At 36.1% G+C, this 12001-nt stretch overlaps 1 protein-coding gene across 1 annotated transcript in view; it reads left to right on the top strand.

Moving 5' to 3' along the window:
• The first annotated feature begins 1018 nt into the window (after positions 1 to 1018).
• LOC107043192 (RNA-binding protein 7) overlaps positions 1019 to 12001 on the top strand; it is a 120186-nt gene continuing 109203 nt past the window's right edge. The window contains exon 1 of the mRNA XM_015264560.1: positions 1019 to 1345. Within this exon, the coding sequence (XP_015120046.1) occupies positions 1259 to 1345 (87 nt within the window). The 5' untranslated portion in view covers positions 1019 to 1258. The remainder of the gene's footprint in view (positions 1346 to 12001) is intronic.

Here is a 12001-nt window from a genome sequence, read left to right as displayed (position 1 = left end):
ATGGTCACTGAAGGAGGCAAACCATTCATCTAAATCTCGCAATAATCTGCGAAAAATCTTATTCATTAATCTATTACTATTGAATTAATCCGATAATATGTAGATCGCTGAAGAACAACGAAAACGTTCCAACCCGTTCAAACGAGTTAGAATGTTTTCTCTCTCCTTCTTCTCCATTTTCTTTCTCACTCGCGCTCGTTAAGTTTGGCGGAGGACGGGCACGTGCCAACGTGACGGAGACGACAATGAGTGGGAGCGAGCGCGATACATATTCCTTTCTCACTCAGGGGGGGAATAAATATATATAATCGAACATTACTATAGTAAAAAAAAACAAAATCTGCACAATTATTCAATAGAATCACTGGAAAACTATAGAGTTTTCCAGCGACAGCGCTGGGATTTTCTATGAATTTTTTGACCTACGTGTCAATAATAAATATGTCGAGAAAAAGGAAAACATTTTTAGATCATTAGATTCTGCATTCATTATACTATTGATTATAATATGTTCGATTTTACATTCCTGACAATTATTACAAAATGCGAGGAGCTACCGTATTGAGAACCCCTTTCCGGTTATCGACAAATTTATGCTCGGGCCGTACCATACCAACAGTTCCGTACGCTCCATCGTAGTCCATACGCCACCGCAACGAATTTTGCTGTTGAACTCTTTACATTGGCCCTGCTCATCTCCCCTATAATCTCTGGTTGAACACTTTGCATTGGCCCTGCTGATCTCCCCTATAGGGCCCGTTTCACAATCGACTTAGTAGCAGTAGCAGTACTGTAACCCTCCTATCTAATTCGCTTTACTGCAGCTACAGTAGTTGATTCCGAAACGCACCCATAATCTCTGGCAGCTCGCCCAGCCTTCAGATTCGACCGTGGCGCCATCCCTCCATTGGGGTCATACTATTTTTGGCTTGCGGTCACTTGAACCCCGAGATCTGAGCCTCTACTTTAGTCAATCCTCTTTGGCTATGACAGTGCTCTCTTTTTTAGATAAAAAAAAACTAAGGAAAGGAATATTCGCATAACCTACAATTCCCAGTGGAATGCTTTCACCATTCATAGCAGTATACTTTACTTTGAACATAAAAACAATTGGCCCAGTACAAATTAGCCCAACGACAAAGATCATACGCCTGCTTAACCTGTCTAATTTAGTAACCGCGGTCCTAAACAGCCGGAGCCATTAATCATCAAATAATAATACTACAATTTGATCGCCGCAATTAGTTTTCGTTGCTCCATGATGGATGAGGAGGCTAGGATCATATGGTGCGGTAATTTAAGCAGTAGATGCAATGAAGAAATACTTTATGAATTATTTTTACAGGTGAGTAAAAAAACAAGGTTTTTTTTCTGGCAATCATAGTGAATTCTTACGGTAAATTAGATTCAAACCGGCTAACATCACCAGTGGACCCTGGTGGAAAAAACTCCTTAAATCCTATTGGAAGAAAAAAGGGTAATTGGAAATAATGACGTTATTGCCGTTGACTCATTATTTCCGATTCAGGTTAGTAGCGCATTGCTGACACGTATGGAAAAATCCGATAGGAAAACCTAGCGAATTAGCTAGAATTCTATTGGGATTCTGGAGAAAGAAATTCAAAATCTATTGACTTTTCCGTATGAAATAAGCAATAGAATCAGCGCAAAAAACTAATAGAATTTTGCAATAGAATTCCAATAGAAATCCCATAGAAATCCGATAGATTTTCTCAAAAATCATTATGGCTATGTCATTCCAAGAATCGTCAAAAACAACAGAAATCCGAGGACTAAAATAAGCCATTTTCCTCCTGTCATTTGGGGAGGAAAATCGAACTTTGCCGTGCAGATATGTCGAAATAGTACATTACATGCCCGAGCCTTGGAAAACAGATCACCGTCCCTCACGTGCAAGATTGTCTTTCGAGCCGAAGGCGAGGATGACAAGCACGTGGGGGACGTTGATCTGTTTTCCAAGGCTCAGGCATGTAATGTATTAATTTCGTGTCGAGGGACCTGAAAAACGCTAATTTCGTGGCGCGCAGCGCCACTGGATGCGATCTACTATCCTTTTCAAAAGTGTAATTCGCCAACTTTGTAGACTTGTACCTTCACGAAAAAAAATCGCGATTTTTGTATACCGTGTAAATTAATTGACTTTGACCGAGTCCCAGGACCTCAATTTTTTTTCCAAAATATCCCAATTTTTTACATAATAGCCCACTTGATGAAGAATGGAATGGTTAAACAAAAATTCAATTTTTTGAATAATTATTGGTTTTCTTAAATACAAATATCTCACGTGGCTATCTCCAATAAGAAATAGTTAATTGGAATGGGAAAAATTGCAATTTACGGACAATGGAATATTTTATACTTTGTGTAAATATTCGTAACAATCGACCCTCTGAAATATTTCTAATAATAGGGAACTAGCGTAGAGTCCACTTTTCGAATATTTTTAAATGAATAGAGTCGTAGTCTATGAACCATTCCAGAGTAAAAAGTTTTCCGAAAGGTGATCTGGATACTTTGTAATAACTGATTAAAAATCCATCAATTTTGAACACATTTTTTGGGGCTATAACGTCAACTCACCGGAATCAAATTCCGCTGGCGACTATTTAGCAGCACTATTGAGTTATTCTAGCCCCTCAAAGTGCGAGACGTTCAACCAAAACAAATCGAGGAGGTTATGTCTAAAACAATTATTAAAAGTGGATAAAATAACATATTTGCACTAACAAATGAAGTTTGAGCTGAAAAATGATTTTCAAACGGCAAGCTCGGGGAATTTACCAACGGTAGACGTGACTATGTTGATAGATTTTATGGGTTTAAATCTATGTCAAAGTGTCGAAAGTCGTGGTCGTATAATTTTCACTGTTGTATTTTTACATCCTGGTACAAAACAGTATTTATAGGGAACTTTCATCACTCGGTCCGATTTTTCAGACATTTTGGAGCCAAATACATGTACAGAGTGTTTTTCTAGATTTCAGCAGCTGTACTGAACAGCTTTACGGCGCCACACGAAAATTTTGGCCTCCGGTGAGTTGACGTCACAGGTCTTATTAGAATGTTTAAAGAATGCAATTTTTAAAAGCAAATAAATAATTATTACACTATTTTCAATGTGTTTCCTTATCAAATATGGGTTCTTGGAGGCATATATTTGGCGAAAAGAAAATTAAAAAAAATGCAAATTCCCTATTGTTGACATTTTCCGGAAAAGATATTATTACTCTAACCCCATCCCTTTACCATTTTACGATAATGTTTCCTCTCGGATCCGGAAAATCCTTTCCATATTGTACACTTTGCTACCTTCTTCAGGGCCAGCGAAGGCAACCCTGGTGCTTTGAGAAAAATATTTATAACTCATTGATTTTTTAAAAAATTGATAACTAGTATTAATTTTCAACTACTATTTATAAACTTCATGATTCATTTATTTTTCTCTTTGACTCGCAGAAAATGTTTTATTTCCGACAAAGACAGTTCCGTAGTTTGATGGTCGCCACACCGACCCCCGAAACCTACTCAATGACAGGCCACCTGTCCCTGAAAGAGGTAGAAGAGTGCACATTACACATTCTTACAAAATTTTCGAGATATTCGTGTTTTTATAATCTTTTCAACTCTGAGCTGATTTGACATTCCACAAAACACTTCGAAGTTGGAAAAAGAATTCAAAGTTTTAGGCAGAAGTTAATACTATCAGGGACTGAAAGTGCGCTCCCGCTCCCGCTCCACTTTTTGGCCAAAGAGTGCTCTTTCAATGAGCGCTCTTTCAAAGAGTGAAAAGAAGAGCGAAATGTCGGGAGCGCTCTTGCAAAGAGTGAAAAGAAGAGTGAAATGTCGGGATCGCTCTTGCGAAGAGCAAAAGTGGGAGCGAAATGGTGCAAGAGCGCTCCCATCATTTCGCTTTCCATACATTTTTTTTTATTATGCAATACACTTTTTAATTTGCAATTTATCGAGACCTAATTTTTTTCTTTTCACCAAAATCATTTGTTGGAAAAAACAAACATACACGATGCCCCAATTGGGGAAAAATGAATGTTAGAGTACATATTTGCCGTTATTTGTGTTCATTATTCAGTGAGATGTTGACTCTTAGTTGCCAAACAATTTTTGTTATCAACAAAAGTGGTAAGTGTTATTTCATTCGAAATTATATAATTAAAAAAATATGCATTTATCGGAAAATATGAGAATCACTATATGAGACTTTCTGAGGGGACTTATTGCAGAAAAATGGACAAAGCGAACAGAGATTGATAACTATTCACTTCGTTCTAAGAACATATTAGTCTGTTTGGAAAGGAAATGATTAAGCGTTGTGATGATTTAGAAAACATTTAGTCTATAGAATATATTTTCCGTGACTTTCCATCATTTTTTCGTTTATCGTTGCCGATTATTTTTCCAACAAATACTTTTTGAATGAAAATAGTATATTGTGCACCTAGGGCGGAAAGTCATGTTTTCCCGCCCGGGGTGCACATACGATTTTTCCGTACATGTGCGAAGGGAAGTTGGTATTTTGCTTCCTAAGGAGCGGGAGGAAAGCGAGTACTTTCCCCCCGAGGGTGGATAGTTGCTCCCGAGGGTAGAAAGTACTGACTTTCCGCCCTTGGGCGGAAAGTAATCAGTACTTTCTGCCCAAGGGAGCTACTTTCCACCTTAGGGCGGAAAGTGCTCACTTTCCTCCCGCTCATCAGGGAGGAAAGTAACAACTTTTCGTGCAGGTGTGGGGAAAATGTTATTTACGGTTCTGTCAAAGGTTCATAACTAAGGACGTCTGTATTTTATGGGAAAATGCTGGAATAGTTTTCCAATGGGAAGAGGCGAATTGTCTTGGAAAATGACATCGATTTCAGAAAAATGAATAATTGCTGATATTTTATTCTCAACAAATTATATTTAATTGTTTTCAACAATGGTACAGGCACCCTAAAAATTTAGAAAAAATATATTCAATAGACTATGATTGGATCGACTTCCGCTAATTGTTTTTTTTTTCATTTTGGGACTAAGTTTCAGTCAGTGTCACCTCTGCCCAATTGTTGAACAATTGAATATTTCCGAAACGTACCGGCAAAATGAAACAAAACGAAAAAAATAAAGCTCATTTGAATTATAGTCTATAAGATATATTCTTTTAGGATTTTTTTTGTATGATGATCAATTTTTCCGAACTGGATTCCGTTTTCTTTTATAATATGCCTTTTTCCCTCAAAGGACTATTCTTGCATTTATTTACTAAAATGCATGTTTCTCAAGTTATGAAATTTGGGGAATGGTAATCATCTTTTTGATTGATTAATGAATGATTGTTGAAGTACTGATCAGGAACGACGAGCAAAAAAATCACTGAAAATCAAGTAAACACAATTCCACCATGGATTTTTTGCACGACTTTCTAAACAGGTATCATGTTATTTTTCAACCAAATGATTGGTTAATAAGAAAAAACCGTAAAAAAAAACAAGCCGGCCGCCGTAGCATGCGACTGGTTGAATGCGGCTGGGTTGGATGCGTTCGGTGAATGTTTCAATGGGTTAATTTTTTCTTCTGTTTCTACCAATGCGATTGGTAGTAAGCTTCCGAATGGGATTTATAAAAATTCAATATTCATTTTTATCTTCAAATCATTGTATACTAGGAACTAGTGGACCGATCGAGCTGAAATTTCTCACGGAACCCACCTTTCGGCATATTAGAGTACCCACAAACAAATTTCAAATTTAAAAAATGGAAAAATCGCAATATCTCAATAACTTTGTATCGGAGTGTATGTATATTTCAATTGCACTCAATAGAAGATAGCGTCACGAGTCTTTTGAAAAAAAAAATAATGAAATTGGTTGGGTAGTTTTTGAGATATTCAATTAGACAGTTTTACCGAAAAACATGAATATCTCCGGAACTAGCGGACCGATTGCGCCCAGTCACAATACCAGCCTGTGATATGATCAGAGCTACAATTGAAATGCCAGGTTGAAGTCTCTATCTCGATTATTTGTTGAGTTATTGCGCAAACAACAATTGCAAGGAAAAAAAAAAGAAAAATGCGATTACTGTCAAACTCAGCACAGTGAGGCATATACACACTGATCTCATTAGATGGAGATTTTCGTGATGAATATTTCTTTCGCAGGTCGAATTGAAATCGGTTTTGTAGTTTTCATGACATTTGCAAAAAACGAATTTTAACCGATCTGGACCGATCGGGCTCATCCGGTGTCCAGAAGTGTATCTCAACAAGACCATTCATGCGTCAAAATATGAAACTTTTAGCGATTATTTTATTCGTTTTTTTTTGTGCGAATTTATGAAAATAAAAACGAACACACACATGCAAACGCACAGACTGACATTTTCCATCATTTCCAGGCAAAATTGGAGATTCATGAAATTCGGTGTTCACAAGGCTTCCATTCGGAAGCAAAAAAACAAATTTTTTTCTTCTCCATAATTTAAGGCATGTCTGGAACACTTCTATAACATATTCAATTATCGTTGAAAACGAAAAAAGTCAATTGAAATAGTATGGAACGCTCCATAAACGACATACATATACAGGCATGTATACCATTCCATTTCTCCTATAAAGTGAATAAAAATTAAAAGAAAACCTGGTATACTCTTCAAAAGGGCGACGCCTTTCTTAAATTTTTTTAAAAATTCATCCTGACTCAAGACAAAACGCTAATTTCATATTACTGGCACCATTAATTTTAGATAATAACGTAAAGAGCCCTTTTTTGCTAGGAAAAGACCATTTGTCATGCAAAAAAAAATCTGGTCGGCAAAATTCCATATTCAATTTTTTCCAGAAACACTTGATTTGCGATAATTTTTTCGTGTTATCACAGTTGGTTGTTGGAGAATTATTTATTGTCATTAAAAAGAAGTAGTAATTGTCAGTTCATTTGAAATAATATATCTCTGAGAATGTGCGTTTGACAGGAAAAAGGCAAGGATATCATTTTGTTCGGAAAAAAAATCTAGTTGCTCAGTAGCTTTTCACTTTTTTTTTATTTTCTCAATAATGATGCAGTGACATATAAATTTTGAAAACAAAAAAATATGTTACAGACTAATGTTTGACTTCCACTAATCTTTCCGTTGGATTTCGACAATCAGTTTCAATTATTTGATAACAATTTGTAACTGTGGCAATCCAATTCGATTACACCTCAGCCAGTGATTAAACAATTAATTATTCTAGATTATTACTGGCGAAATTAACGGAGATATAGTGGAGGTCGGTTGAATTACAATCGGTAATATAAATTTCTTGCAAAATTCTCATGATTTGAAACAAAGACTAATTTATTTATAGAAAGAAGTGGATGGTCATCAATTTTTTTAGACATAATTTAATTATCTAGAACAATCCGCAGATTCCTGTCACAAAACTATTTTTCTATTTGTTCCATAAAATGCATATTTTCTGAGTTATGAAAGTGAAAAAAAACAGTCATTACCAATTTTGTATTAACTCAATCGTTGCTGACAAACCAACTGAAAAAATTATTAAAAGCCAAGGAACATTTGTTCCCTAACATATGTTGCTTTCTAAATGTTCACAGAGGAAAATGATTCTCTTTTACAAAAATAATTTGATGATAAAAAAAAGTGAAATGTCACCAGTCTTTCATCTCACTCGGATTTTTTCCCTAAAATAGGTCATATTCAATAAAAAAAACTATTCTAGACTTTTTACTACGAAATACATATTGTCTGGGTTATAAAATTTGGAATAGAATGATAATTCGCACTTTTTCTATGAGAACAAAAAAAAATCATTGTTAACAACGGACAGTTAAAGGCCTTAAGAAAATTTCTTATGCACGGGAAATAGGTATTATGACATGTATAGTTTATGAAATTTCAACACTGGGTATCCCGTAGTTCTTTAACCAAACCAAATTGTTTATGGAAAAACAATATAAATAAGGACTTTTTCAACACTGGATTTTTTTTTATATAGATCCATGTTTTGTCAATAAAAAGGTGCTCCTAAAGTTATTAGATACAATGCATATTTCCACGGATATGGAATTATTTGAACAGTGCCTCTTCCGCAACTTCAAACTGTTATTTCACGGAAAAAAATGAAAAAGGTTTATTTTTTATTTTTTACAGTTGAAAAAGCATGTATTATTTATTAAAAGTAGAAAAAAATTCTATATTATTGTATTAATAAACGCACTCGAATTCTATTTTCATTTTCATTCTTGGCAAAAGAGCGCTCCCGAAGAGCGCTCTTTCTAAAAGAGTGCTCTCGACATTTCACTCTTCTTTTCACTCTGTGAAAGAGCGCTCCCGACATTTCACTCTTCTTTTCGCTCTTTGCAAGAGCGCTCCCAACATTTCACTCTCATTTTCACTCTTTGAAAGAGCACTCTTCGGGAGCGGAGCGCAAGAGCGGCAGTTTCACTCCGCTCTTTAGTTTCGCTCTCAGTCCCTGAATACTATTGAGTCACACTAGTGTATAAAATTTTAGGCTGATCGTTTCAATAGAGTTCGGTAGTTCATCGGACCATAGTTTTGACTCATGAAACTCATGAAACATCATCATTTTATCAATGTTTTTTGAATCTGTATGACTCAAGTAGTCATCTACTATAAAATTATGTTCTTTTTGCTTCCGAATGGAAGGCTTGTTTTTGACTGATTTTTCGATTTCTAATTTTGATTGCAAATGGTCTAGAATGTTATGAAACGTGAAGAAATGATGTTTTACGGTTATGTCTTTTGACGGCGCTAACCAACGTGAACCTCAAAACTTAACATATAAACCGTAGACTTATCTATAACTCGATGCGAAACTCAAAAAAGCCGGAGTGTTGTCACCTTCGGCCTCTGCTCATCGATGTCCCCGTGAAAATTCTCGAAAACCGAATAAACAAAACAAACGGAAAAATGAGAAAATGTTGTCGGGCGCCAGCTGACTTTTGTTCCAGCGGTATCAACGAACCGCATTAAAGAGAACCATACGAAAAACTTAGCCATAATTGGGGAAATCAAGGGAGTGGTTGCGGAATTAGCTCGACTAGCTCGGAGGTATTCGGAGAGCGGGGTAGGAACGGTCGCTCGGTCTTAGGAAGGATGTCGCGAATTCAACAAAATATACAGAAAAATCACGAGGAAGAATCAGAAAATTAATTAAGTAGATAAGAGAATTACTTTAAATTTATTCCGTAATTGATTCAATTTCTCAATAATATTTCAACTCAAATAGAATTTCTATTCTTCATAAATAAAATAAATCAATTTTAATTAAATTCAACCAAATTAAATTCAATTAAATTCCTGAGAGTGAGAGTACGTGAATTGACCTTGCGAGAGAGGTTATCGCGAAGGGAAATGGGGGGTCTGAAGAATTCAAGCCAACGATCTCTCCGCATCGTCCAGAAACTGGAGTGCTGGAGGATCTGAAGGCTATGTTAATGCGATGATCTCGGCGAATCTCCTAAGAATAATAAATGATAATTAATGGGCGAGGGACTCGAGTGTGTAAATGTCACTTAAGAGTGGCATTTTGCCCCATAGTCGAGTCCGTCCTCCATCAAGAGCGTTGTGGCGTCACAGGAAAATTCCTGGAGCTCGCGAGCTTCAATGTGGTGATGTTCGGGGTCTCGTCCTCCGAGAAACCTTAAATTAATAAATTAAAACCTTGGGGGAACTTTACTGAGCTAGAAGAGCACTTATTTGAGGCTTCAATTCGCTCTAGAAAGAGAATAAACCGCCCTAAAATTCGAAATAAATCAGAAAAATAACTGAAACTAAAAGGTAACAAAAACTTTAATATTACTTCAACCGGAGATTTTACTTTTTACTCGTTTGTAATGTGTATCGAAACGTGAATTTAATTATTTATTGAAATTGAACGTCGTTTTTCCCACGAGGTCCTTCCTGATGTTCTTGGAGACCGGTTTCCGCGAGCTGGAGCTACAAGAGAAGGGGTTCGGGAGCTAAAACCAGCGTTCGGGAGTAATCATTACTTTTGTAATATTTTTAGCTCTAATTACAATTACACCGCCAATTTTTTAATTGAAATTCTTCATTTTTTGATTACTTTATTAATCTGTAATTGAAATTGAAAATTCAGTGATAACCAAGTAATCGTCAATTGCAATGAAACGAATTACCATTCATTAGGTAACCAATAATCAGAAACCCAAAAATTTTCACTACTTCATCAATCATCAATATGAATTAGCATACTATTCAAATTTCCATTAATCATTAATGACGATGAGAGATTCATCAATCAGTAAATAATGAGAAATTGTGAATAAGGATTGTTCAATTTTTTATTATTCATCAATTTGAATGAGGAATTTATCGATTATTCCGACTATCTTCCATTGAATTAATATCAAATGATTATTCAGTAATTTTTTCATTCGAAGATAGAATTATTCATTTATAGAATTATTTGTCAATCGTGTTTGAAAAAATTCGATTACTCAATCAATGCTCAACTTCAACTTTCAATTACTCAATTGCTCACCGAATGATTATTCAAAATATTTAATTTTTTTATTGTCGATTTATTTTTTAATTAGATGTTACAATTATTTATTTCTAAATTTTAGAAAAAAATCTTTCAAAATTAATCAAACCGACGATTAATTTGATACCAAAATACACTTAATTTTAGAAAAAATATTTTCTAAAACCTAGAAATTTTTTTTAGTTTTTGAGGGGGGATTGTACAAAGAGGAGGTTTCATGTAAGGGAAGATTATTCATGGGGGTAGTGATATCCCGGGGGGTCTTATAGTCGAGGGGATTTTATTGAATGGGGGTTTTCTCAATGGGTAGAGGGTTTTACATAAGGCTAGGTGCGGGGCATGAAAAGGGTGGATTTATGTCAGGGGTCATATATATTATTTACTGGAAAAATGGGGGGGGGAGAGAGGGGCATTGTGTATAGAAAATTTGTGGGGGGCGGCAAGGCGGCGAGGGAGTGGGGGGCATTGAGAATTAACAACCCAAAAATTGAATCGTTCAGTTTTTCAAACATATCTCCGAAACTAAGGGAGACAGCAAATTTTGACTGAAAATTTGGGGGCGGAAGGGGGGTTCAGAATGCACAATGAAAAGATTGAGTTGGTGAGTTTTTTAAAAATATCTCCTAAAATAAGGGAGATAGCGAATTTTTACTGAAAATTTGGGGTGGGGGCAGGGGGGGAGGTTGAGAATGCACAATGAAGAGATTGAGTCGGTGAGTTTTTCAAAAATATCTCTTAAACTAAGGGAGATAGCGAATTTTACTGAAAATTTGGGGGGGCAGGGGGGGTTGTGAATGCACAATGAAAAGATTGAGTCGGTGAGTTTTCCAGAAATATCGCCTAAACTAAGGGAGATAGCAAATTTTGACTGAAAATTTGGGCGAGGGGGGGGTAGGGGGCTTGAGAATGCACAATGAAAAGGTTAAGTCGGTGAGTTTTTCAGAAATATCTCCTAACCTAAGGGAGATAGCGAATTTTTACTGAAAATTTGGGGGGGGTGGGCATGGGGGGTTGAGAATGCACAATGAAAAGATTGAGTCGGTGACTTTTTCAGGAATATCTTCTAAAGTAAGAGAGATAGCGAATTTTGACTGAAAATTTGGTGGGNGGGGGGGGGGGGGGGGGGGGGGGGGGGGGGGGGGGGGGGGGGGGGGTTGTGAATGCACACTGAAAAGAATGAGTTGGTGAGTTTTTCAAAAATATCTCCTAAACTAAGGGAGATAGCGAATTTCTACTGAAAATTTTAAGACCTCGTCCGTACATGTGTCGGTACGTATGTAACAAAGTTTTGCTTCAATTGTTCACTAATGGATGGATGGAATTGAATCTTTTCTTAAAATGTAGGTATTGTTGAGAACTTTCAATCGCCATTAATAACTATTTAATTCATCGATTAAGTTTTTCGATTTTCATTTTTTTTTTGAAAATCGGTTGTACATCGAGAATTCACTCAAACTTTCC

The sequence above is a fragment of the Diachasma alloeum genome, unplaced genomic scaffold (genome assembly GCF_001412515.2).
Source record: "Diachasma alloeum isolate Michigan unplaced genomic scaffold, Dall2.0 Dall_scaffold_00553, whole genome shotgun sequence".
NCBI lineage: Eukaryota > Metazoa > Arthropoda > Insecta > Hymenoptera > Braconidae > Diachasma > Diachasma alloeum.
The sequence above is the reverse complement of the archived record's forward strand: the minus strand, read 5'-3'. Positions and strand labels throughout refer to the sequence as shown.